Source organism: Syngnathus typhle, linkage group LG16, assembly GCF_033458585.1.
Source record: "Syngnathus typhle isolate RoL2023-S1 ecotype Sweden linkage group LG16, RoL_Styp_1.0, whole genome shotgun sequence".
NCBI classification, from domain to species: Eukaryota; Metazoa; Chordata; class Actinopteri; order Syngnathiformes; family Syngnathidae; genus Syngnathus; species Syngnathus typhle.
In genome coordinates, this window is record NC_083753.1 from 7960236 (window position 1) to 7986660 (window position 26425).

The window sequence follows — 26425 nt, forward strand, 5'->3', positions numbered from 1 at the left end:
AACAAAACATAAAACGGGTGCAGGCGAATTTCAGAAAAGTCGACACATAAATAGATTAAATTACGACCGTTTGGTATCCGATTGCTCTCAGAAAACAGGGACATAAATCGATTAGATTACGTCAGTTTAATGGTTGAATTTACATCTGTACAAATCTTTATTTTACAATAACTATGAACAACATAAAACTAATCTCTTTACTACACCCATAACATTCAGCATCTCATTGGATTGACAATCATCTCTATGGCACATCCCTTTTGTGAGTCACATAATTTAAAAAATAAAATAAAATCGTAAACGTTCAGGCGACACATGCAAGTCATTCAAGTGTATCAAGAATGGTGAATTGATGACAGTTCGAGTCGTGCTGCTAATGCTACGATGAAATAACTCTTCTTCTCTTGGTTAGCATTACCGACATAAACTGAGAATTGTTCATGATGACCTTAGTTCAAGATACTTGTAGCAAAAACCACCTGGATCTGTTATCGTTTCACACCAAGTGTGTATAACTCACCGTCTTTTTTAAAATAACGCTGACCTTGAACTATCTCATGCAAAATGTCAATTCAGGGTCCATTCTTACATTATTATTTTTAGTATCAGAGTCAAAGAGAAAAGTCCAGTCAAAAGGTGGCGTGTTTAGGTGTCGTTGAAGGGAATCCACTGGTTGATCTGACGTCGTAGCTAACGAACCTGAAATGAAACAAGCAGTTTATTTCCATGTTATTTTACAACAACAGAGTTGCTATGTGAGGTATTTTCATTTTAATACTTTATTTGATCTCAAGTATTTCAAAGAGATTTGCACCCAACCTCAGAATGCAACCAACCACGCCTCTGTTGTTTACACTTAAGTGCAACACTAGGGTGTGTCAAAACTGGATGGAAGATTACAACTCGGTGACAAGTGGTACGTAAAACAAAATGCGCAAAGAGAGAATGTAGCCTTTTGGATCCAGACTTTAGGTGCAGCGTGTACCTTGTGGATGTGCGGTGGCAACTCATCCTCCGAGCTCTCCTCCGGTAGTGACTCGTGGCGGCGTGGTGCCAATTGGTGCGACTCTTCTGCCCAGCCACCCATCGGAACACGAGCGGACCTCGTCACCTTCCCCCCTGTACATAAAATATCTGCGTGGGAAGCAGAGTGTTAACTTCATCGTGAGATTCAATCCACAATCAAACGTTGTCATTCTAATACTCTGCCTGTCCTGCGACTTACCGGCGTACGGCCACCGGTTGCTGCCGCCCTGTTGTGACGCCGTCCCCTCCGGGCCCGCGGCGGCGGCGCCATCAGAAGCCGAAGTAGGGATGGCGGTGGGGCTGGGCACCGTGGTAGGGAAGGTGTGCGAGCGTGGTAGGTGTTTATAGCGCGAGCCGGGCACGCTCTTCACCTCGTCCGGGATGCTGTCACTGCTCTCGTCGCTCTCCTGCCTGTGCCACGTGTGCCGGGAGAGCGCATTGCCACGGGACTGCTGTTTGTGCAACTGCGTCAAAAGAAATGTTAAAAAATAAAAAATAGCTCAAGAACAACTGCGGACACTTGCACTTACCTCGTGCATGTAAAGTGCGTGAATGCTCATCTCCGTGGAGGCGTACTCGGACAAGACCAAACTGGTGAGTTGAGCCTCCCATGCACTGCTGCCTGAGCTCATCGTTCGGGCGTCCGTCCTTTTGAGTAAAGAGAGCAAAAAAACAAATTAGACTGAATGCAAAAACGGCGAATAGGAGAGTTTATCTGCTGTATTATTTTCAGATATACTGCTGGTACCCAGAGCCTGCCATGGTCCTGCTCGTGGCGGAGGCGTTCCCGGCAGTCCTGTAAGCCCCACTGAAGCTGCCCCTTAGGTGAAGACTGCTGCTGATTGGGGAAAGCGAGCGTAAGGCCGCCACGGCGTCGCTGGCCGCCGCCACCTGACCGCTCAGTGAACCATCCCGGCCAAAATGAACCGAGGGCTGAGCGGACGGCGCTGTCAAAAAATTGGCAATCAGGCTCCTCGGCTACAAGGAGACGGGAAAAAAACGATAGAATCAGTGGGCGGTTTGTCAACGGAGGGATGCTCATGTGCGTACTTGCGATTCGGAGAGCGAGGGCGGATGCATGTCTGAGGAAGCGCCGGTGGCCTCTCGCTGAACTCTTTCTTTCAGCTGGCTGATGAAGTGTGTGGTCTCCCGGGGAGGCTGCCACTGCGGGTTGGTGATGGCAAAGTGCATCAGGGACAACTCTGTCTTGCCGTCCTCAGCCTGCTGGTAGATGGATGCCTCGGTCTTCCCCTCGGACATCCACTGCGGAGGCAGAGATACATTTTTACGACGTAACAAAACAAATTTGACATTAGATGACCTCATGAGGTTCTTACCGCAGGGTGGCCGTGCTGCCTGATGTCCATCTGAGCAAATGAGCAAGTGTCTCCCACACCCACCACCTCCACGGTGAAATTTCGGAAAAAGTCGATGATCTCCAATGACTTCCTCCTCAGGCAGAAGATGAGGATGATGGGAGTCACCACTGGACTCAGCAGCTCTTCGAGTATAAACACCTTCAAGGAAGAAAACCATGATGAATAAAATTAGAGATTAGGGGTGGGTACAGCCTGCTCCATCCTTTAATTAAGTTGTGTCATCAAGAATCCACATTTGCGGCTTTGGCTTTCATACTCACGGCTTTGTACTGGAAGAGCTGCGAGAACTGGTCTCTTGTTTCATATCGGTGGGCATTGCCCTGCCAGTGGTCAGGCATGTAATGAATATGAGCCAGGATGACTCGCAACAACTGCTCGGGACAAAACACCATGTGCTTATCAGGGATAAACGACCTGCGGACAAAAACATACAGCTCCGATCTTCACGCTGACATCTTATTGATGTGAACTCATCTGGAACAATATCCTGACCTGCACACGGTGATGCACACCCCCAGCAGCGTGATCGACGACAGGACGTGTTCAACTGCGAGTACGTCCTCGTCGTAGATGGTCAGCGCGATCAAAACGGCCAGCAGGGAGCCGGCGAAAAAAGCCACATTCTTGGCCACCACAGTTAGCAGAGGTGAGAGGAAGCAGTTCATGTACTTGGATGCAGCCTGTGTGTCAATGGCGGAGGTTAGAGAACGTTTAGGATTATCGATAGGCCACAGTCAGTCACCTTGTAGCCTTTGCTAAGCCTGGACATGAGTTCATGGTCCAACTCGTTGAAGTGGCGCAGGTAGCATCGGCCGTACAGAGACCAGCATCGCGCCCCGAGGGAACCGGGCTCTCGCTTGATCACCTTGACACACACACGCATCATCGTCACGCTCGATCGAAAAGTTGAACGAGAAGCCGTACGCACTTCTGTGTAGCTGAAGAAAGCGTAGAGGATCTGCCACACGAGGATGACGGGACACAAGAGGAGGTTGGCCACGCCGATCCACAGGATGCGCGACGCCAGTCTGTCGGCCAGCTCCAGACGGTTTACTCCTCTCTTATACTCAGACTTCAGGCTCCACTCGTTCTCAAACAGCGAGCCTGGAGGAGAAAAACAAGGAAGAAATGAAGCAAAATTAAAAAAAATTGCTATCGAACACAAAGCTATGGTTTTCTGAAAAATCGTACACAACACGAACATTTTTTAAATACGCGCGATCGGCGAAGAAACCAACCTGGTCCCCAAAAGAAGATCAGCTCAAAGTTGTATTTGAGGCCGCGCGTGAAGAACACAACGTCTCCAAGAAGTGGAAGTCGAAAGCGCACAGGAAGTAGAGATTTATTCACCATGGCAACCTGCAAAAGTGGTCGAAGATTACGCAGAGCTTTGATAGATACAAAGGACAATAACAACCATATAATTTTTGAAGCGGAGGATGCGGTGGTAAATGTCCAGCTCCGTCAGCTCCTTCTTATGAATGCAGATCTGGTGCTCCTTCTGGATCTCCACTATCCTGGCCTGAACCTCCTGCCACGTTGCATACGGTAGCTCCGACTAGTTAATACAAAGGAGTCAAATTATTATCGTTTTTTTTTTAATTGTAATAATAATGGTATGAGTGACACCATCGTCTCACCATTGTCATCTTCAAGGCATGAATGTAGAAGGCTCGGATCTCCCAGTAGCAGCACACGTTGTAGATGAATTTCACCAAGCGATGGAGCCAAAACACTCCGGAAATGATCAGCACAAAGATGACAAACGCGTTGTCTCGGATGCTGCCGGGGCGGAATGGAGAGCGTTATCACGTTTATGCAAACCTGCTGTGAGATTGTTACATGAATAAACATTCCTGATGGGAAGAAGCTGCCTTACCGGGCGTTGCACACTTCCACCGGCACAAAAGCATCAGGCAGCGTGACCTTGGAGGAATCCGTGTGGTTGACAAACTTGTTAGCGAAGAGGATGTCATAGTCCACGCAGTTAGCGAGGAACACGGTGAATCCCACCACGAACAGCAACTGACTGCGGCGGCAACACAGAATCCGGTTAAAACGCAATTGAACAAAAAAAAAATGCTAAAAACATTTTAGCGGCTATGACGTACATCAGCTCGAAGATCTCTCCCAGGAGCATGCAAGTGAAGCCATTTTTCTGATGCAAATTATAAACGTAAAAATATGTTAAGGACATTTTCGATTGGTCACAAGATAGATTCCTGCATCTCATAACGAGTATTAACGACTCGATATAAAGATAATCAATTTCATGTGATCCTTTTAAAAAAGAAAATTGGGATATATATCTTGATCGGGATATAAAATTATTCGTATCGGGATATAACAGTTATGGAGAACATAAGCTCAAAAGGATATTCTTTGGAAGAACAGGTCCAGGTTCTCGATGTGGTGCCATTGGGCTGCAAAATAAACAAATCCATAAATATGATTTTTATAAGAGCCCAAGATTTTGTCATTTGTATGCATCACCTACATTTAGCGCCCTCGGGGACGTGCATCAGCAGGTTCTCCTCGCCCGGCGGGGAGTCGCTGTACGACGCCTCCAGGCGCTGGTACTCCGTGTCAAAGTGCGCCATCGTGGGGGAGCGGCGTCAGTGATGAGTCGCCGCGGCCGCAGCTACTGTCTGCAGCCCAGAGGACGACATAAATGAAATGATAGGAAGTAAATATGACAAAAGGAACATAAGCAAGTTTACTTTCCGTCAAAGGATAACATCTTGACTAGAAAGCACTAGAACAGATGAACTTTATTCATAGTCACTTAAAATGGTGGCAGGTGTATGTTGACCAGTAACATAAGTTTAAATATTATTATTAATAGAGGGTATATATAGCTTTACTCCCCATCCAGAAAACCTACAAAGATGTTTTTATTCAATTAGCTTGGACGAGATGAGGCCTACGTTAAAGGTGAATCCAATTTTAAAATCTGTTTATGTCCACAGCACAGGCTCACCTCCATTCCAGCACAAGGCGTCCACTCCAGCTGTGGATAGTCGTCATTCCTTACTAGGCAAAAAAGGGGAACGACATCAAGGACGACATTAACACACTGTTTACAGTACATATCAATATGGTAAAATGGTCATATATATCAAATGTAGCTTACATTTGACGACGTGCTCTTTGGAAGAGGATGTAAACAAACGGCACATTGGCGAGGTGGGGCTGTGAAACTGGTTCAGCTGTGGTTGACAGCGAAAAGGCCCGCCTTATCCACACCTTGCGAAGAGTCACACAGTCGGCGTTCCTTTCTCGCGGCGGATTCTCTTACGAAATAGCGAATTAGCACGTCGAGAATTTGATGTTTTGCTTTCCAATCTGCTGCCCCCGTCTTCCGCGGTTAGCTTTCGTTTTTCAGACCGCGACTCGATTGCTAGCGTCAAAGGTATGACGAGCATGGAGCGTCAGCCAATTAGAAAGCGTGTTGTAGGAGGTCGTCACCCAACGACTAATCATATTTGAGTAGAGGCGGGCCTTGTCAGGTGACGGGCTCCCTTTGTAAACATTGCGCAATGAGGGACTACCGCCACCGCCTGGTCAAATGATATTTGACAAAATATAAAAATTGTAAAAAATAAAAACATATGGTCATGTTACATTAATTTATAAAAGACCATTGATACACAAGTCAAATCTGAACAGAAAATTAAATACAGAGGTGAGAAAATAATGATTAAAACCAAGATTGAATGAAAAAATAAAATATCAAAGCAGAATAAATGGTAAAACTCAAACCAAATAGAGATGATCAAGTTAAAATCTCACCATAACGGCATGGTAAACACAAGAAAATGTGATGGAGAATAAAAAATCTTGTCCATTTGGTTCACTGTTATGCACTCGTGAGTGTGTTATGGTTGTCCTCAAAACAAGATGAAGGAGCTGACTGTGCATTACCGTGATTAAGGTTTGCGGGGTTGAGCCTACCTTCTGTCACCCTGCTTTCCGCGCTGAATATTTAAATAGTGTGCTGCTGCCTGTACGCATGTGGTGGGACAGCTGGGCCTTTTGTACACTGCTTGAGTTGCACCCTTCAACAGTCATCACACATGCACAAAAAACACCATTGTAGACACCCACAGTCAGCACATACTGAACATTTTAAAAGAACTTCTATTATCCCGTTAATTATACTGATCGGGGTCGTTTAAATTGGCCAGATCGGGATTAGCCCCCCCCCCTCCTTCAGATAAGCATTGAAAGTCACTGAAGCACTAAACTAGCTTCAAACAATACCGCAATTTTCATCCATTATGCATGAATCTGGAAAGAGGGGAAAAAAAGAACACTCTCAGACACAACGTAACATTTTTTTTTTTGCATTGAACAGTTTGTACAAAATTGGTGATATCAATGTCATTTTCAGTGTGATATATGGACCGTGTGTGTATGCATGTGTGTGTTGGAGTATACTATGTGCACTGCTCCAGGCTGTAACAAGGCCGATTAAATTACCCAATTGTCTCTCGGGAATTAGGGGTTGGGGGGTTGGGATGGGCCCTCATCGACTAATTTGAACCCAAAGAGGTGCTGTCATGCCAGCAATATACAAGCCACGGGTGGGTAGTATTGCATTAGCCAGGGGGGTGTTTGCAAGTGGTGGTGGAGGGTGGGTGGAGTGGGTGTGGCCTCTCAGGATGAAGTCATCCTATCTCCAGACACAGCAATTAGTATACGTTCCTTCCTGAATGATCATCTTTATATGGATCACAGTCATCAGGTCTATTCATTGGATCCGGTTTGGACGAATTGTGCTCCAACTCTGTTGCTAACCAAAACAGCAGCACTGGCTGACTCTTATTAATAGTATGTATAGCTAATCATACATTATGCGGAGATGTCTTCTTTTAACAGGTAGACCTCCACAACCTAATCTCACCATAATGAGCCTAGTTGCTAACCAAAACATTAGCACCTACCAAAGCATAGAAACAAGCTATATGTGATTTTAGATTATGCAATAACTGCATCTTCTGATACAACACTTGTATTGACGGGCAGTAGATATTGCAGGTATGGCTAATGCACTCACTACAAAGTTGCAGCGTCAGGGTAAGAGGAGAAGGGGACACAAAGGAGAAAGTGAGCAAATAAAAAAAAAGTTGACATGGTCAGATGAGTAAGCAGAGTTCTGCTCTCACGGAACAAACCAATCAATCCACCAAGGAGATGCTCACACTGTTGTCATGGTGACCGACGTGCACGCGTTGTCATGCACAAGTGGCTTTCGGCCATGTAATTATCAACCGCCGCGACCCCCACCGTCTTTTTGCACTGCAGGGATTTTCCCGGAAAAATCTCCCGAGCTTTGGCATTTAGAGAATCGACTTCCAAGTCGACCTCCAGCTGAATACGTTGATTGCGTTTGATTACATCCGGGAGTATCGGTTGGGAAAAATAGATCAGGTTTGTGTTTCTTTTTAGTCTATTTCGATCAATATTTGACCTGCAGTTGGATTTGTTGACCTGGGCTGTCTATCCTCCCCATTCCGAGCATTCCATGATGCATTTAAGGTTCATTTTAAAGATGATCCCTTCATATCCTGAGTCTATCTTCTCTCTGTGAGCAGTAAGGTGGAGACATAATGAGCCTCGCAGGAGGGCCCCACTTTTACCCCCGGGGCTCCAGAAGGGGAGGAGGCTGAGGTTTCACAAAGCCGCACCCCGACGAGGCCTCACGCCGCTGGGCCGACTTCGGCTCTTGCACCTGGCCCCAGCAGCCTCGGAGTTAGGGGACTAATAAAAGTGCACATTAACCATCTGTCCGCCGCTATACGAACAAAATGATGTCTTTGGAGACTTGTTACGTTGTCCTTTTTCATACACCCTAATGTAAGGGGGTGTCACCATTTGGCTTTGGGGGCGGGGCTGTTTTTCCTGAGCGACAATATGAAATGATTCACTTCTGACAGCTCACTCCATATGGCTAATTTCGACATATTTCATGGTTGAAGTCAATCTGTTGACGTCTCTTATGCTCGCTCCACAGTCTCCACTTGGCTGCAGTGTCTGGCTGCCCTTTATTTTCTGCTGTAGCTATATATGAAAATAAAAATACACAAACTAATTCTCGGACAATAAGAACTTTCGCAACTTTTAAATATTATTTTTTTTCCTTAGAAATAAACATTAGTCTTTAAAAATTCACCAAATAACTTCATGATGAAAAACGTGCCAATATGTTTTTCATAATTTCAAAAACAGGTTTGAGATAAGTGCACCCCCATTCAACACACACACACGACTCGCTCTCCACCCCACGCACACACACACACGCACAAGACCACGGAAAACAAGCTCCGACGAATCCCAGTCAGTCGTGGACATTCTCCCATTCCCCCCTTCCCAGCCCCTCTCCCTCCATCCGTGGATCTGTCACAAGAAGAAGATGATGACGGTGATTATGTGAATGGGACACGGACGCATCCAGCATCCGCCTTTTGGAGCGAGCACGCGGAGATTTGCGCACCGGCGAGCGGTGCCAGCGTGTGCGCTCTGCCGGGGCCCGGCGCGCGTCGTCTGGGCGAACTGACGGAGAAGGATGGAGGCGTTTTTCACGGAGGTAAGATAAATATCACATCGTTTAGCCTTGATTCACTTTTGACGTGAGGATGCTGTTGCACGTTTTCCTCCATTTTTTTTTTTGTATCCCCGGGATGATGGCAGGTGTTGCGATCCCGGAGACATGCAAAGAAAACGGGCCGCCTCCTTGCGTATCGCGCAAGCCGAGCATGATGCCACATTGCAGAACAGACCGCAGAGCTTGGATGAAAAATAAATTGGCCCAAACGAGAGCGGACACTCTTACGCCTCCATAAGGCTCTGGTCTGGATTAACAGGCAAATCTGTTAACGCGGGCTGGGCTTTGCAAAAAACCGCTTGGAACGCCCTCATCTCTGTGGATATTGAGGATTTTTTTTTTCCTCAACGATTTTCTGTGTGCACTTTGGGGAAGGTGCACGTATCGGGGTGGTGCACAGCTGGAAAAGGAAGGGGGGAGGGTATGGTGTCTGCCGTGGGGAGTGGTGGAAGAATGGAATAGGCGAGATTGCATTGCAACTCAAGTGGGACGTGAATGTATCTTTCTTTTGCAAAGTGGAGAGTCATTCCTGCACTGAAGCCTGACTGAATAGCAACAATTTGCTAACAATGAATCCCAAAATATGTTCATAGGTCACTTAAGAATTGAAGAAAAATGTCTATTAATTGCACCGGTTATGTCACCTTTTTGTTGTGTTTTCAAGAAAAAAAAATATATATATATTTTAATTTGATTCATCCAGCCAATTAATCAAAGGTATAAAGTTTCTGCTCAACACTACATGCTAGCTGATATGCTAACTACACACAGAACAAATTAAGCTCTCAAATAAATGGCACAACTTTGATATGAAGCTTTTGGAAAATATGAATAATAATTTGTTTAGTAACAGACTTTTCCTTGCAGACGTATTTAGCAACGTGGCCTTTTTAAAAAAAAAATAAAAAATGCGCGGAAAGCTTTTACACGATGAGGCTGTTTTTTTATGCAAAGAACTTCATAACCGCATTAAAATATTCATCAGTTGGTTAAATCATGTGCAGGAAACTAGAATAGAGAACCAGCCGCACTATAAAAGCATCTTGTTTGCACGTCGAACAGAACAGAACGTGCGTGTGATACATATTTCAACGTGGCTTTTGCCCGTCTCGATTGTGCTTGAAATTATGCAGGATTCGAAGTAGTGCAGGCAAAGAGGGGAGGGAAGAGTCGCTGGAGATGTGTGACCTATATTCTGGAGCTCCCAACACATTTGTTCTGCTCAAAAAGCTGCATCATTTCACTTTTTTTCCTTCCTCGGCTTGTCTCCTTCCTCCCTTAAGCTACAGCTCAGTGCCATGAGTCCTTTGCTGTAGCCTACTTTCATGCACCGGCGTGTAGGTGGGACACCACTACTGCTGTCGAAAGGCATCAAGTCTATGCTACTGTAAGGTCATTGCAAATTAAATAGCATCTCCCAAAATGCTCCCTTCCCCCTCGAAGGGTCGAACATGGCATATGGCCAAATCATATTCGATTGGTGCATTGGATATTTTTTTTCTATTTTAAAACGTTTTTGTGTTTTTTTAGTCCAACAGTGGAACTCCATCTCCCAGCATCCATTAGCGGCAACAGAAGGAGGCTGTTACCATGGCGCCCTGTTGCCGTCGAGTCCTGTTGCCATGGTGTGTGTGTGACCGAGCAAGAGACTGTTGTCTAATCCCAAGATGAGAGAGAATGGAATAATTAGCAGGCTCTTTCAAACGAGCCTCTCAAAGAGGATTTAGGTTTACGCAGACGCGCAAACAAAAACACAGATATTGTTCAATTCTGAAAATAAAAGAAATATTTTTGTGCCGCTAATGCATGTGGAATGTTTTGGGGCAGTGTTCCGTTTCAACTGTGATCTTGTTTAATGTGACTCCCGCAGGACAGGTGACAAGCATACGTCCCACTCACACTGAAACACACCCACACGAAAAAGTCAGATCTCATTTGCCGCCGCTATAATCTGCTGAAAGCCCCCGTCTGTCCCGATTGTGTTATCACCTTTAATGGAATATTACTGACACACTTTCATGGCCGTCATGCAGCTCAGGGAGGGATCAGAGTGCTTTATGACAGCTCTGGACGAGCCTTTTACACCAAATCAATATATAGATACAAATGTATTTCTTTTTTTGCTTTGCAATATAGGACTGTGAGAAGTCCGAGTAGTGAGCCTTGTGGAACTCCACTCACTGTAAAAGCTTTAAAAAATATTATGATATTATTTATCAATTATTATTATTTATATTATTTTTCTCATTGTTTGTGCATTCATTGACAAGTATCCTACGCTTTGGAATCAGAGGTTTGGCATGAGGTCACAGGGGTCATGATTTCACAATGAGGTTTAATGGAGCATTTCGACAAGATGGAGAGCTTGGTTAGGTTTGGGTTACCGGGATCATATTTCACAGGGGGAGGCCGAGTGTACGGATGGAAGGACTCTGCTTTGGTGACATTCCGTGTCTTTTCGCCCGCTAAAGGTTTGTTGTCATGCATGGCCATCTCTTCCTGTCTGGACTCGATATATATCAGAGTGCAGTGCTTGGTCTTTCATAACCGACCAAGTGACTGGATCAATATGAGACTAAAGAGCAATTACTGTAAAGCTATGCACACATTTGTTCATGTTGAACGTACCAATGGGACGGAGAGCCACTGAGAGAGTGAGGTCCTGTGGTCATCAGGTCATGTGGCGGAATCCAATAGACGGGAAGACGAGCGGGTCGCTGATTGGGTTTGGTTTTCTGATTTCTCTGACCTGTCATTCAACAGAAGCAAAGAGATATCAAGAGCTTGTTGCTTTACAGAGGTGGAAAGTCCAGATGTTGCAGTCTTTATCTCTCATTAAACACATCTGTCTGTGCACTCGGGCGGGCCTGACACGTTGAATCTTTTTTTTTAAATACAGCTGTTATTTAGTTTGACATTGCTTTTTCTCTCAGCAAGTAAGTCATATCTGCCATCTAGTGGTGAAGACTGTTATTACAACTTAAAATGGATCAGCTCCAAGTCTCATTTGTCTTTTCTCACAATTTTAATAATAAACGGCTGTGTGTTCCAGGGGGCCCGAGTTTGGGTCAGGGAGAAGGAGCAGTTGGTTCCGGCCACGGTCAACTCCTGCGGAGATGGAACCTTGGTGGTCACTACAGACTATGGAGCGGTAAGGACACACACACACATACACAAGCATAGCAAACCTCAAGCATGTCGAATGGGCAGATGTTAAGCTTGGCACTCAGCATGGAGTGTTAGCTCCTCTGGCAATATGCTCTGCATTTAAGCTTCACATTGCCATGAAAGGCAGCTAAAGGCAGCTTCGCCACATTTGCATTCATTCTAAGAACAGCAATTAATCCCAAAGCAGGGAGCCCGAGAGGTCTGAGACTCATTTTGAAGCACCAACGCTGAGTCATGTAGCGTTTGAAGGTGACTCTCCGCTAAATTGGAGTTTTGTGCTGTCCTTTCATGCTCCAGCCTAAGCATCAGCAATGTTCTGATGCAGTCAGATTGATGTCTCAACCTTTGTCTTTTGCAGCAGTTCTGTTAAATATAGTTGCAAGAAAAAAAATACAAGAATAACCTGGATGGTTTTAACTTTGTTAAGCCCTCCAGGATGACAAATATTCAACACCTCCAGCAAGGGCTGATTTAAAAGCGAACTGGGGGAGGAAGGACGGCAGGGAGCTTCGTTGTATGTGGAACGAGCGAGGGGGTTGGGCAAATTAAGGACATTCATAATCCAGAAGAGTAATGAGGGTATTTGGTGCGATAGGCAGACTTTAAGATTGGGAGATACAAGCAGGAAAGTACAAAGATATTGTTTTGACATATGAATGTATGAGAGAAGAAAATATATGTATGTGTGTGTGCTGGGCTCAATAACATTAAATCCAAATTATAATGTGTGCCCCTGCCAAGATGTGCAGATTAGATCAACATGCACACCTTGTTAATGAGATCTCAAACCTTCAATTACATTATTTTGGCGGAGCTTTAACAAGGGGCTGAAGGCAACGTTGTGCTGCTTTGATTTTGTATTTAGGGCTTTCTGATAATTCCTTAAATGATTAAAGTCTTCCCAGTAAGGAAAATAAACTGAAATAATATGTGGCGTCCCACAAGGCTCAATATGTGAACCCCTATACTTTCAACTAATTTGCACTCTTTACAAATTTAAGTAAAAAGTAACATTCGGAATGGGAAAGAATTCAGAATCTTGTGTCCTTAGATATGATTGAAATAAAAAGGTGCTTCCTCGTTCTTTTGAAACAACTTCCTAACAACCCGATAGCAACTCTAAATTTAGCTCTCAAATCTCATGTGGGGTTCCTCTCCTTTCCGTGCTGCCGCGGTCGCCATGGTTACCGTCACAGAAACGCTATCCTTTTTTTTTTAATTTTTATTTTTATCAAATATGCGTTTATTGCGACACATTAAAGCCACATTAAAACGCACAGACGCCACCAGCACCTGTGTCTGTCTAATTTCATTCCATACGCAAACATGCGCGCAGATAACGTGCGCAAACGCGAACGCACGCACGCAGGTTATGTTAGCATCGATGCGTGTGTGACGTGACCTGGATTTCGAGCGCGGTGGCGAGAGCTCACTCGAGCAGGAAACATGCTGCGGGGATGCTTTACGAGCACACACACACATGCTCGCAAATAAAACCGAAATGTGACTGTGCAAAAAAAAAAAAAAAAAAAAAAAGAAGCGCTATTTTTTGTGGTATAGTGCAAGCTGGATGACCCACATTCCTCTTCCCCATCAGTTTAGTGTCACCGGGCGGCCGCAGAGGACACTCATGCGTTTACTCACTCCCCGCTTTTTTAATTAATTTGACACAAAAACACACTTATGCAAATGTAGCGCATTGCATGCTAAAAAAAAAAAAGGGGGGGGGGGTGTAAAAAACAACTACAATGCAGCAACAACTATGCAACAAATATGATAATATAAATACAGTTTGGGCCGGATTGAAGAATGGAACATTTTCCAATGGTGAGAATGATTTAATAATCATAAAGAGGCTCCTGTGTAGCAGCCAGGATGAGATTAAACGATGAGCCATGAAGGTCATCTGATCCCAGGTCAGTGCAGCCAGCTTGCAAGTATCTGATAGTTCATCCTGAGTTTGGTAGGGAGGGGAAAAGTATGATTGTATCGGTCACTGTGCCAAGGGGTCTTTCTCCCTCTCTGTGTCTTCCGAATTAAATAACATGAGGCGCTTCGCCTGTTATCATGCAAAGCATATTCACACATCAGAGAGCTTCAGAAGGCAAATCTAGTGCATAAAAAAAAAAAGAGGCTTTCCTTTTACGTAACAGACACGAGAGACATGTTGGAAGCTATCGTTCAGTTTTTTTGTTTTTTTGTAAAAAATGTAAAATGTAATCTGGTAGAAAGCATTTTTTTAGAAATATGTATAAGCCAAAATGATATGATTCAAGTCAGTAAATGACAAGGAATTAAAATATAGTGGCCACACTAGAAACTATAGAACATTTCCATATTTAGACAAAAAAAAAAACCAATTTAAGTTGGGTGAAAATTTCATTGACACAGCTAAAATTGTAAGAAAAAAAAAAAAAAAAAAAAGGAAGTGGACACAAAGGCCAGCAAATATAGCCCGGAGGGACACAAGCTGTGACATTAACAAAGCACTCTTTGAAAAGGCCATACTTCCTATTCTTGGACACGTTTGAAGCAATGAATGAATGACCTTAACGGCCATTATCTCCTATCGGGGTGTGTGCGTGTGCGTGTGCCCACATCTGACCTGACTGCACACCGGGTCACATTTACTGAAGGAGAAAGCCTTTCATTCTGATCATATGAAGACTGCATATGAAAGTGTACGTCCGTTGTGATTGACATGTGTCTGTCATGTGTCAGGTGCTGTACCTGCAGCAGGCCGAGGTCACCAGGGAGCGTGTGTATGCTATGCACCAATCCAGCGTGGACGGCGTGGAAGACATGTCGGCGCTGGCTGAGTTGCACGAGGCGGCCATTATGCATAACCTGCACCAACGCTACCAGAAGGACAACATCTATGTGAGAAATGATCTTTCAGTTTGAGGCATTTTGTTATTTTTCACTTACTCAAATCATTTTAAGTATTTCATTTTCTCTTTTAACCCCTCGCAGATGCTGTCACCATGACATTAACGCAAAAATGCTACCAGTTGCCGTAGCGCTAATTAGTTAAGTAGGCTAACGGGCGCCGATGTTCCGAGGTTAATTAGGGATGGCTTTTTTTCAGACAAACATCGGCAGCATCCTGGCGGCCGTCAACCCTTACAAGCAGATCCCAGGTCTGTACGACTTGGAGCGGGTGGATCTCTATTCTAAGCATCAACTGGGCGAGTTGCCGCCGCACATCTTTGCCGTGGCCAACGAATGCTACCGCTGCATCTGGAAGAGACACGACAGCCAGTGTGTCCTCATCAGGTGAAATTTAATTTTTACGGCTTGTTTTTTGATTTCTGGTGGTCTCGTTTGAACCCGTTCAATTTTTCAGTCAACGTTTCAATACCGATTTGTGTGTGTGTCAGTGGCGAATCGGGAGCAGGGAAGACGGAAAGCACTAAGCTGTTGCTCCAGTTCCTGTCGGTGATGAGCCAAAAGTCGGCCGCGACGCCACTGTCGGAGAAAAGCACGCACGTGGAGCAGGCCATTGTACAGAGCAGGTACTATTTAATATTCGCAATGTTCTCCAGGCAAATTGTTTTGAGTAGTTGCTGTTAGAGACTTGTTTTGAATTAAAGAGTTGTCCCAAAAGTTTTGAATTAGCCCTCACCTTCATTTTCTTCACAGTCCTATCATGGAAGCGTTCGGGAACGCCAAGACCGTTTACAATAATAACTCCAGCCGCTTCGGGAAGTTCATCCAGCTTCACTTCTCGGAGTGCGGCAACATCCAGGGAGGCTGCGTCATCGATTGTATCCTCTTTAATCTGAAAAAAAAAAAGGGTTTGGTAATTGTTATTAAATTAAAGAATCGGCATAGAAGATATTAGCTCTCTCAAAATTGAGGTCGATTAATCAGTTGACTTTCCTTGACTCGCAATGTGTCAGATTTACTGGAAAAGGTAACCGACTGTAAATGGTTTGTGACAGGGTTGTTTTGTTTTCGGGAATGTTGATGATCGGGTTGATTGGTCGCAGAACCGAGTGGTGCGACAGAACCCCGGCGAACGCAATTACCACATCTTCTACGCGCTGCTGGCGGGAGCCAACAAAGAGTATAAAAGCAAGTTTGCTTGCTAATCAGATTTATTGGATTTTTCTCCAAATTAATTTTTTTTTTTTTTATTCGGTCAGGTCTCTACTTCCTGGAGGATCCGGCGGAATCGTTCCATTACCTCAGCCAATCAGGTTGCCTGAAGGACAAAAGTCTGAATGACAAAGAGCTATTTAACAGTGTTATGGTGAGTTCATACAAAATGGAGAAACAGTGTTAAAGATAATATTTGAAAAACTAGTGTCCATTTTTTTCTTATCCTTACATTGTTGCGAGCAGGAGGCCCTGAAGGTGCTGGAGTTCTCCGAGGAGGAGATCAGGGACATGTTCAAGCTCCTCTCGGGCGTCCTGCAGCTCGGCAACGTGGACTTCATGACGGCGGGAGGAGCTCAGATCACCACCAAGCAAGGTCGGCGCCAAGGTCAGAAGAAGAAAAAAAAAGATGTTGGATAAAGTGTGTTTATGCTTTTTCCAGTGGTGACCAACGCGAGCGAGCTCCTCGGCCTCGACGCCTTCCAGCTGTCCGAAGTGCTGACTCAGCGCTCCATCATCCTGCGAGGGGAAGAGATATGCTCGCCGCTCACCATCGAACAGGTCGTTAAACACTCGCCGATTGTTTTTTTTTATTCCCTCACAATGCTAACCGACCTTCCGTGGCGTCGTCACAGGCCGTAGATTCTCGGGACTCGGTCGCCATGGCGCTGTATTCCCAATGTTTCTCCTGGATCATCCTCAAGATCAATCAGAAGATAAAAGGGAAGGAAAATTTCAAGTCCATCGGTATCCTGGACATCTTTGGCTTTGAGAACTTTGAGGTTTGTGACATAAATGCACTTGCGTACAGGATAAGCAAATGAGTTTGGGTGTCTTTAGGTGAACCGCTTTGAGCAATTCAATATCAACTACGCCAACGAGAAGCTCCAGGAGTACTTCAACAAGCACATCTTCTCACTGGAGCAGCTCGAGTACAACAGGTGCATTTTGGATTTTTATTAACATTATTCTATAGGGAATCTAGGAGCACCTAATATCTGATTGTTTACATTGTCGCCTTCACAGGGAAGGTGTCCAGTGGGACGCCATCGACTGGATGGACAACGCCGAGTGTCTTGATCTCATCGAGAAGGTATTGCACGTAATCCGCAGTCTCCACTTGGTTTTCTCGTTGCTCTAATGGGCCGACAATTTTGCTTGGCTCTTCAGAAACTGGGCTTGTTGGCTCTGGTGAACGAAGAGAGTCGCTTCCCCAAAGGCACGGACTTCACTCTTCTGGAGAAGCTTCACAGCAGACACTCTGTGAGTTACGAATTATTTTCTTGGGGGTGACATAGAACCGATACTGACGTTGGCATTTCGCGCCAGACCAACCCTTACTACGTGAAGCCCAGATTGGCCGACCATCAGTTTGGTATCAAACATTACGCCGGGGAGGTGAGTAGCGCTCATCGTTTCTCCTTTGCGCTATACATCCAACGTGACGTTTCGGGCGTCTTCAGGTCTTGTATGACGTCAAAGGCATCCTGGAGAAAAACAGAGACACCTTCAGAGATGACATCCTCAACATGCTTAAAGACAGCAGGTAGGTAGGACACATGGAAAAAGAAAGTCCTTTCATTCCTTCATCAACCCAATTTTGCACTATGTCTTTAGATTGGACTTCATCTACGACCTTTTTGAGAAGGTGGGCAGCAGGAACAATGAGGAGAAGATGGGAACGGCCAGACGCAAGCCCACCGTCAGCTCCCAATTCAGGGTACACCAGCAAATTGCAAATGCATATTTGAACACAAACGCCGAGGCAACACATGTGGACAGACAATATCACGATCGTCGAGGGCATATATTCTTTATCTTCTGCAAAAATAACGATCAACCGAAATCAAACTGGACATTATTTGTCTCCCTTGCCAGGACTCCCTGCATGCTCTCATGGGCACTCTAAGTACATCCAATCCTTTCTTCATCCGCTGCATTAAGCCCAACATGGAAAAGGTCAGGATGGTTCGACCTCATGTCTGGTAGATGAAATGATTTTTTTTCTTCAAAACTGTTTTTTCTTTCTTGCAGAATCCCAATGGGTTTGACCCTGAAGTGGTCCTCAACCAGCTGAGGTACTCAGGGATGCTGGAGACCGTCAAGATCCGTCGTGCCGGGTTCCCCGTCCGAAGAACTTTCAAAGACTTCTTTGTGCGGTGAGTCATTCTAAAATCCGACCATGTGCGTTGTGGACAATGGAGGAGACAAAGGGGCCATTCCTTCTTCTCGCCAGATATAAGATCATTTACAAGGAGAAAGCAGCTACAGCGGGAGATGACAAGAAGAGGTGCACGGATCTTCTGACGAAATACGACAAGACCAAGAAGGAGTGGCAGCTGGGGAAGACCAAAGTAACTTTTCTTTTTCAATTTCCACATTTGCAGTGTGATCATTATGTTTTAACAAAAATATATATTTTTTTCCTCTTTCCTGTCCAGGTGTTCATGAAAGAGTCTCTGGAGCAACGCTTGGAGAAAGACCGCGACGAAGTGCGACGCCAGGCGGCCATGATCATAAGAGCCCACCTTCTCGCTTTCTCGGCCAGGTGAGATCCTCGTCTTGTTTCCTTTTTGCAAATATGAGAACTGTAATAAGAAGGCGTGTCGATTAGGAAACACTTCAAACAAGTGCGCGCCAGCACCGTCGTCCTGCAGAAGCACCTGCGCAGGCACATCCAGCGAGGACGCTTCGTCCGTCAGCGCAAAGCGGCGCTGGTGCTCCAGAGGCACCGGCGAGGCCAGGTGGCCCGAACACGTGTCCGCAAGCTTCGAGGGGAGAAGAAGAAGGAGGAGGAGGAGGAGAAGAAGCAAGGACAGGAGGACGTTGGGGAGACGGAAGGCCGTGTGGAGGAGGAAGGAGCCACTGAAGGAGCCAATAAATCCTCAGAGGCAAGTTTTTATCATTTATCAGGATGAGCGGCAATCACCGATTACCTGGAATCTCCATTCCAGGATGAAGTGCGTCAGATGGAGGAGATCCTTCAGCTGGAGCGTGAGATCGAGCGTCTGCAGAAGAAGCGCGAGGATGAGGTGTCGCAGCTGTGCGAGTCGTCCAAGCAGGAGCTTCAGCTGCGCCGCGACGCCGAGCTCAAGCGCATGAAGAAAGAAGCCTCGCGCAAAGCCACCAGCCTCATCGACCTGCTCAACTTCGGCGGCGTGGATCCCACTCAAGGCGAGGCCGCGCAGGCCGAGGTCGACGGCAAGGCCGAGCCTCCCAAAGCCGCCCGGGTGAGTCTGGATGTCATCCACGATGCGGTCGACTAATTCACAAAAAAAATGGACTGATTTTTTTGGGTCTATCTTTGAAAATCTGGTGGACTAGGCTGCCAGCGCCACGCAGCCCGGCATGTCCAAGGACGAGGAGGTGGACGAGGGTTTCCACGCCGAGGAGGAGTTCATCCCGCTCCCTGACTTTCCCCCTCCGGTTGAGACGGACACCCCCATGGATCAGGCCATGTTCGCTCACCTCCCTCCCCCGCCGCCGGCGTTCGCCGAGGGGATGGTGCCCCCTGCCGCGCCCCCGCTCGAGGGGCAAAAATCCGAACCAGAGAGGAAGGTCAGCATGGTCGACAGCCTGGTGGACGGCGAGGAGCCCATCTACAGCATGCCGGCGGACACCGAGTCCGACTACGACCAGGAGGAGGAGGAGGGCTCGGTGACGGCCGGCGACGACAGCTCCGTGTCGGGCAGTAATCGTGGCAGCGCCGCCGTCGCTGACGAAGAGCACCCGCGCAAGTCCACCTGCACCAGCGTCAGCGCCGAGTCCTACCGGGAAAGCTCCGACTCTGTGAGGACACGCACGTGCACGCAGAAACAATAGAAAGAAATACATATCATTTTAAATAATTAGGAAAAAATGAATGATTTTTTAAAATTAAATAATATATTAATAGCGTAATAATATGATATATAAATAATAGTAATATGATATATAAATAATAGAATAAAAACATAAAAATAAAATTGATTGATTCCTTCAAAAATGGATCCTCACCTTCATTAAGACTTTTTGGATTTCAGTATGCAGGCAGCGACGACGAGCACGACGGCATGATGGACACCGACGAGGAAGCCACAAACGGACGAGTGACCTTGTTCAACGGCAACGGGCCGCCGTATTTCCACGGTTACCTCTACATGAAAGGTGAGGCTTCATCTGGCCCGCTTTATGTCATTTTCTGACTCCGCCTTCTTCCACCATGCAGCCGGCCTGATGATCCCCTGGCGGAGGCGCTGGTGCGTGCTAAAGGACGAGACCTTCATGTGGTTCCGCTCCAAGCAGGAGTCCCTCAAGTCCGGCTGGCTCTACAAGAAAGGAGGAGGCCTCTCCACCCTCTCACGCAGGTTCTTGTACTGTTCAAATTAACAGGCTTTAATCAAAAGATTATAACAAATGGACCTTCTGAAATCAGTTTGTCTTTGGGCAGAAACTGGAAGATGCGCTGGTTCGTTCTGAGGGACAGCAAACTGATGTATTACGACAACGACAGCGAGGAGAAGCTGAAGGGAACCATCGACATCCGGGCTGCCAAGTAAATCATCTCAGGAGGAGGAAAAGAACCAAACCAGAATTTCCTCTTTTAATTTTTGCAAACATGTCACATTTGCGCACTCAGAGAGATCGTCGACAACCACGAGAAGGAGAACGCTCTGAACATCGTGACGGACGAGAGGACCTACCAAGTCTTTGCAGAGTCGCCAGAAGACGCCAGGTCGGTTGGTCCTTGTTGACTACAAGCTTAATTATTTATTCATAACAAAAATATTATTTTGTGGCAAGTCATTCTCCTTTTTTTATATGTAGCGGGTGGTTCAATGTGCTGAGTAAGGTGCGGGTTTGCACGCCAGAGCAGCTTCTGGAGATGTCCCACGAGCAGGCCAACCCCAAGAACGCTGTGGTCAGTCCCTAAATACAATTTTTGGTCAAATTAGTAGACACTAACCGGTCAAAAAATAATCTATAGGTCATTTATGTTCTTAATATTTTGACTTCAGGGAACGCTCGATGTGGGCCTGATTGACTCTGTCTGCGCATCGGACAATCCTGATCGGTGGGTTGCCATTTTTTTGGGGGGACAATTGCAGTTGTGAAAATAAGTTAAGGATTTTTTGTTTTTGCACTTTGGTGCTTTTTCCAGGCCTAACTCCTTCGTGATCATCACAGCCAACCGCGTGATCCACTGCAACAGCGACACGCCCGAGGAGATGCATCACTGGATCAGTCTGCTGCAGAAGCCTAAAGGCGACGCCAGGATCGAAGAGTTCCTCGTTCGAGGTGACATAACCGTGTAACATCGACAGGTCCTCTGGGGCTAGCCGCCAGCTAGCATGCGAGCTAGCTTGAAACGAAACAAACCTCCGAATTACTTTTCGAGGTCTCTAAATAATTTCTCATTTCTGCTTTTTCTTTCCCTCTTGCTTGCTCACTTTTCAAGGTTGGCTCCAGAAGGAGGTGAAGACCAACACCAAGAGCGCCTCGCTGAAACTGAAAAAGCGCTGGTTCGTCCTCACGCACAACTCGCTGGACTACTACAAAAGCTCCGAGCGCAACTCTTCCAAAATGGGCACGCTGGTGCTTAACTCGCTATGTTCCGTCATCCAGCCGGACGACCGAGTGCACAGGGAAACGGGTGAGCAAAAAAAGAACAAGAAGAACTGATTTAAAAACATTTCCGTAAAACTCTTCTCAATCCCCCCCTCCTCTCAGGATACTGGAACATCATCGTGTATGGTAGGAAACATTCCTACCGCCTCTACACCAAAATGCTGAATGAGGCCATGAGATGGACAGCGGCCGTGCAAGGCGTCATTGACAGCAAGACCCCCATCGAGACCCCGACTCTGCAGCTCATCAGAGACATCAAGGTAAAACCCTGTTAGATAATCATGACTTCATGCTGAGGGCCTTTTCGAACCTGCTGTGATATTAGCAGGAGAACAGTGTGAATCCAGAAATCGTGGAGCAGATGTACAGGAGGAACCCCATCCTCAGATACACCCAGCATCCGCTACACTCGCCGCTACTGCCGCTACCGTACGGCGAAGTCACCAGCCGTAAGTTCTTCTTCTTCACTCGACCTAGTTCTCCTTTCATAACGATTGCCGTGTCCTCGTGTAGTCCAAAGGCAGCAGGGCTACGCGAGCCTCCAGGACGAGGCGGTGCGGGTTTTCAACTCGCTGCAGGAGATGGAGACGCTGGCAGATACGGTCCCCATCATCCAAGGCATCCTGCAGACCTGCCAGGACCTGCGTCCTCTCAGGGATGAGGTTGGTACTTTAGCTTCCGTAAACTAGACCAAAGCAAGTCAAGCAATATAACCCACGCGTTCTGTTGTGTTCCTCAGGTTTATTGTCAGGTGATCAAGCAGACCAACCACGTGCCTCAGCCCAACAGCCCAGCCAATCGGGCGCACTGGCACCTTCTCACCTGTATGAGTTGCACCTTCCTCCCCAGTCGGGTCATCCTCCGATATCTCCGCTTCCACTTGAAGAGGTGTGGCGGTGGACCCATCCCCCAACCGGACTTCCTGGAAACTGCGTCTCTAACGTGTGCATCTGCATTAGGGTCCGGGAACGTTACCCCAACACGGAAATCGAGCGCTACGCCACTTTCATCGGGGAATCCTTGAAGAAGACCAAGACTCGTGAGTTTGTGCCCTCTCAGGAGGAGATCGCCGCCTTGCTGGTGAGGCAGGAGATGAGCACCACCGTTTACTGCCATGGGGGAGGATCCTGCAAGATCTCCATCAACTCGCACACCACGGCCGGAGAGGTGCACACGCAATTGATAGTCGAGGGAGAAAATTAAAATTAATTCAAATCTTTCTACTGAAGGTTGTCGAGAAGTTGATCCGAGGGTTGGCCATGGAGGACAGCAAGAACCTTTTCTCTCTTTTCGAGCACAATTCTGTGACGGATCGAGCTTTGGAGAGCAGAGTTATTGTGGCAGATGTTCTTGCCAAGTTTGAAAGGTATGTCGAAGCCCAACAACCAACTGACTTTCCAACTCAAAGCAAACCACCTGACCAAATCTGTTTCCAGGCTTGCTGGCAGTGAAGAAGAAGAGGAAGAAGGAGAATGGAAACTGTATTTCAAGCTCTACTGCTTCTTGGATGTGGAGAGCATGCACAAAGAAGGGGTGGAGTTTGCCTTCATGTTTGAGCAGGTGAGCTTCTCGTTTGACCAAACCGACCGACCTCGACCCGAACCCTAACCCTCTCTCTGCATTGCAGGCCCACGAGTCTCTCATCAGCGGACACTTCCCGGCATCCGAGGAGACTTTGCAGCATCTGGCCTCTTTACGTCTCCAGTATCTCCACGGTGACGGGGCGGGCCGGGCCGGCTGGAGCCTGGGGACCGTCTATCCCATCGGACGTCTCCGCAGCCGCATCATCCACTCCACCAAGCCGGGGGTGGGCTCAGCGAGCGCGACGGCAGGAGGAGTGACGGCGGAGGGTAAGGCGGCAGCCGGAGGAACGGGCGGCGTTGGCGGTGCAGTTGAGAAACGCAAAACGCCAAGCTTCCTGGACGGCACGCTGAGGAGGAGCTTCAAGACGGGCTCACTCAAGAAACAGAAGGTTAGTGAGGAGCAGAAACTGGAATGTTCAGATCTTCACCAAATGAGTGAATGTTTGATCAGTTAGCCTTAAATGGTTGCTCAACTTTGGATGAGCAGATATGGACGGATATGTGTGTCCAGGTGGAGGAGGAGCAGATGCTGGAGATGTGGGTGAAGGAGGAGACGTCGGCCACACGGACCAGCGTGCTGGAGAAGTGGACCCGGCTGCAGGGAATGGCTCAGCACCAGGCCATGCTCAAATACATGAGCATCATCAAGGAGTGGCCAGGATATGGATCTACTCTCTTTGACGTGGAGGTAAAGCTCACCAACGGGATAGGCCACAGTTTTTTCACGTTTTAGAGATCTTCCTATGTGAACTTGTCTTCTGCAGTGTAAGGAAGGGGGTTTCCCTCACGACCTGTGGCTGGGCGTAAGCGCAGATAACGTATCGGTGTACAAGCGAGGCGAACCCAAACCGCTGGAGACGTTCCAGTACGAGCACATCACGTTCTTTGGTGCCTCGCAGATCTGCACCTACAAGATCATCGTGGATGAGAGGGAAATGTTCTTTGAGACACCGCTGGTGAGTTGATTTTATTTTCTTCCTTTGAGTTGTCAATCGTCCGATATTGAAATGAGACTTTCTTCAGGTTGGCGAGATCACCAAGATCATGAGGGCTTACATTAATATGGTGGTGAAAAAACGCTGCAGCATCATGTCCGTCACCAGCGTCGCCAGCTCGTGGGCCAGGTGATTGCCGTTGGCCAATCGGTTTTCCCCAGCGGCTAACGACGCCTCTCCTGGATGGAGGAAGTCGCCCCAACTCCTACCAAGGATGGAAAAGTGGATGCTGAACCCGTAGGGATCAATGGAACTGGGTTGAAGACATTTCACGATTTTTTTTTTTTTATTCAAGCATGACACATGAATCTGGATTTTGGAGGACAGTCCTTTCACATTACCCCAGTGATAGCCCTTGCATGTAGATGTTCAAGCACACTCCAAAAGCTCAGATTTCCCTCTACCTAGGCCTCTAGCACAAAACATCCATCAGCTATCCTGTCCTACTTTGACCAGGACTTCGGGGACTCCTTGGAGGACCTAGCTTTTCTCTCTGTGGGCTGCATTAAAATATTCGGGTATGGTCTCTAACACAGGACCTTAGACTCCCTTCTTGGATCCAACCGACCTGGGGACTGGAGGGTGAATCTCTACACCCCTAGAAGACTTCAAAGATCTCTCCCAGGAACCCGCCGCTGGACCATGTTTAGGCTACCTCTTAGGATGCTGGGGGTTTCTCATCCAGGAACCATGGGGCCTACCTCTGAGGCCGCAAGGTATGGCTCCCTGATAGGACTCCACCACCTTAGGACCAAGTTGAACTTGCAGGGCTCTTTCTTTCCTTCCATCTTCACTCTCGTCGCATATTATTAAGTTAAAATCTTTGCTTGCTTTTGTCACTGTTTCTTTTCCATGTGACATCACTTCTATCGCATCTATTGTTATTAAGGGAGGGGGGGGGTCTTCTTTTTGGACAAGGGGTTAAGAAAAGAAGACATTCACTCACCAGTGCCACCGTGTGGCCATTAGAAGAAACTACAGCCAAACGGAAAGCTGCTTGGAACAATATCAAGGAAGACAACCAATGTGATGTAATGCGTTCCACTCACACGAGTCAAACACAAACTGAACCGAGTTGTTCTGTTTTGGTATTATTTATCACACATAATAAGAGTTATTATTGAGTTTTTGGCGGTCACAACACTGTACCATCTACGCTAAAGGTGATGGGACACCTCTTGTGTAAGATACGAGCAATTTAAAGGGTGTCATTCACTGGCAGTGCCGTTCATGTGACTCACAGAGAAAATTATGAATTTATCTCTCTTTTTTTTTTTTTTTTACACCAAAAGTACTGTATATGCTTGTTTGATCATGCTGACTGTTTTTTGTTTTTTTTTTCTTCATAGCAACAATGACATAAGCGCACCAATCTGTCTGTATGTTTCCGTGTGACTTTACTTTCTGGTTCTGCTATTATAACGACAACAACGCCACTGCTAAAAGTGCTGTGTGTGGAATGCTGATGTGTGTGTGTATGTGTACCATGTTGTAATCCAAACCGCATTATATTGGAAAATGAAAGGAAGAGAAGTAACAAGTGTATTAGATGTATTTATATGACTACGCAAATGATGATGTGATTGTGTGTTAAAGGCAAGGGGACATTTAATGGGAGGGAGGCATGAGGTTATGTATTTATTAACATTGATGAGTATTGAGTGTGAGTATTGATGAGTGTGTTAATGGAGGAGGGCTGTATCGTCTATTTAAAAAAAAAAAAATTTCTAAAGGTGCATACCGTATTTCCTCAAATAGTGGCATTAGCATTGAAGCTATTGTTCACACAACACTTAACTGCTGAGGCCAAGTCAACTCTGTTGCTAACCAAAACAGTAGCAACCAAAGGTACAGAATCAGTCGATAGTCTTCCGATCTTTAGACACCTTGACATGTATCCACTCAGTAAAATGTTCTTCTTTGGAGCTATGCACCTCGTCCCATCTGCACTTGAGTAAA

The 26425-nt window shown here is 46.5% G+C and overlaps 2 protein-coding genes across 4 annotated transcripts; one reads left to right on the plus strand and one right to left on the minus strand.

Moving 5' to 3' along the window:
* Positions 1-107: 107 nt before the first annotated feature.
* atg9a (ATG9 autophagy related 9 homolog A (S. cerevisiae)) lies at positions 108-5836 on the minus strand. 3 transcript variants are annotated; one of them, XM_061300409.1, is made up of 20 exons: positions 5539-5836; positions 5386-5434; positions 4903-5053; positions 4785-4828; positions 4517-4581; positions 4285-4434; positions 4046-4187; positions 3823-3963; positions 3644-3764; positions 3334-3509; positions 3148-3270; positions 2898-3085; positions 2666-2819; positions 2364-2543; positions 2077-2289; positions 1775-2004; positions 1557-1674; positions 1226-1490; positions 986-1134; positions 108-699 (listed from the first exon to the last, which is right to left on the minus strand). In XM_061300409.1, exons 3-20 carry the CDS (start codon positions 5003-5005, stop codon positions 691-693), a joined length of 2571 nt encoding a protein of 856 aa, XP_061156393.1. In that variant the 5' UTR covers positions 5006-5053; positions 5386-5434; positions 5539-5836; the 3' UTR covers positions 108-690. The 3 variants fall into 3 exon arrangements, with proteins under 3 accessions (XP_061156393.1, XP_061156391.1, XP_061156392.1); XM_061300407.1 differs by having other exon boundaries at positions 5386-5438; XM_061300408.1 differs by having other exon boundaries at positions 4903-5059; positions 5385-5438.
* A 2888-nt stretch (positions 5837-8724) lies between these two features.
* On the plus strand, positions 8725-25327 carry myo10l1 (myosin X, like 1). Its single transcript, XM_061300368.1, has 44 exons — positions 8725-8994; positions 12065-12163; positions 14902-15060; positions 15269-15456; positions 15561-15695; positions 15823-15947; positions 16083-16096; positions 16173-16257; positions 16329-16435; positions 16528-16657; positions 16724-16842; positions 16917-17063; positions 17122-17222; positions 17308-17374; positions 17452-17544; positions 17611-17679; positions 17745-17827; positions 17899-18001; positions 18160-18240; positions 18316-18440; positions 18518-18635; positions 18723-18829; positions 18896-19172; positions 19236-19511; positions 19606-20070; positions 20304-20427; positions 20489-20633; positions 20711-20815; positions 20900-20995; positions 21088-21181; positions 21279-21334; positions 21422-21558; positions 21719-21913; positions 21991-22148; positions 22217-22337; positions 22402-22550; positions 22628-22776; positions 22848-23055; positions 23118-23254; positions 23325-23448; positions 23516-23860; positions 23983-24159; positions 24236-24427; positions 24495-25327. The coding sequence occupies exons 1-44, from the start codon at positions 8974-8976 to the stop codon at positions 24597-24599; spliced, it is 6111 nt and encodes a 2036-aa protein (XP_061156352.1). The 5' UTR covers positions 8725-8973; the 3' UTR covers positions 24600-25327.
* The last annotated feature ends 1098 nt before the right edge of the window (positions 25328-26425 follow it).

Excerpts from the sequence above, each read along its gene's own strand:
- atg9a (XM_061300409.1), bottom strand. The coding sequence starts at position 5,005 with ATGGCGCACTTTGACACGGAGTACCAGCGCCTGGAGGCGTCGTACAGC. Across the intron at positions 2,820-2,897 it reads GTGTGCATCACCGTGTGCAG|GTCGTTTATCCCTGATAAGC; the intron begins GTCAGGATATTG and ends TTTTGTCCGCAG. Across the intron at positions 2,290-2,363 it reads GGCAGCACGGCCACCCTGCG|TGGATGTCCGAGGGGAAGAC; the intron begins GTAAGAACCTCA and ends CTGCCTCCGCAG.
- myo10l1 (XM_061300368.1), top strand. The coding sequence starts at position 8,974 with ATGGAGGCGTTTTTCACGGAG. Across the intron at positions 22,777-22,847 it reads CTCCGCTTCCACTTGAAGAG|GGTCCGGGAACGTTACCCCA; the intron begins GTGTGGCGGTGG and ends CATCTGCATTAG. Across the intron at positions 23,255-23,324 it reads GTTCTTGCCAAGTTTGAAAG|GCTTGCTGGCAGTGAAGAAG; the intron begins GTATGTCGAAGC and ends ATCTGTTTCCAG.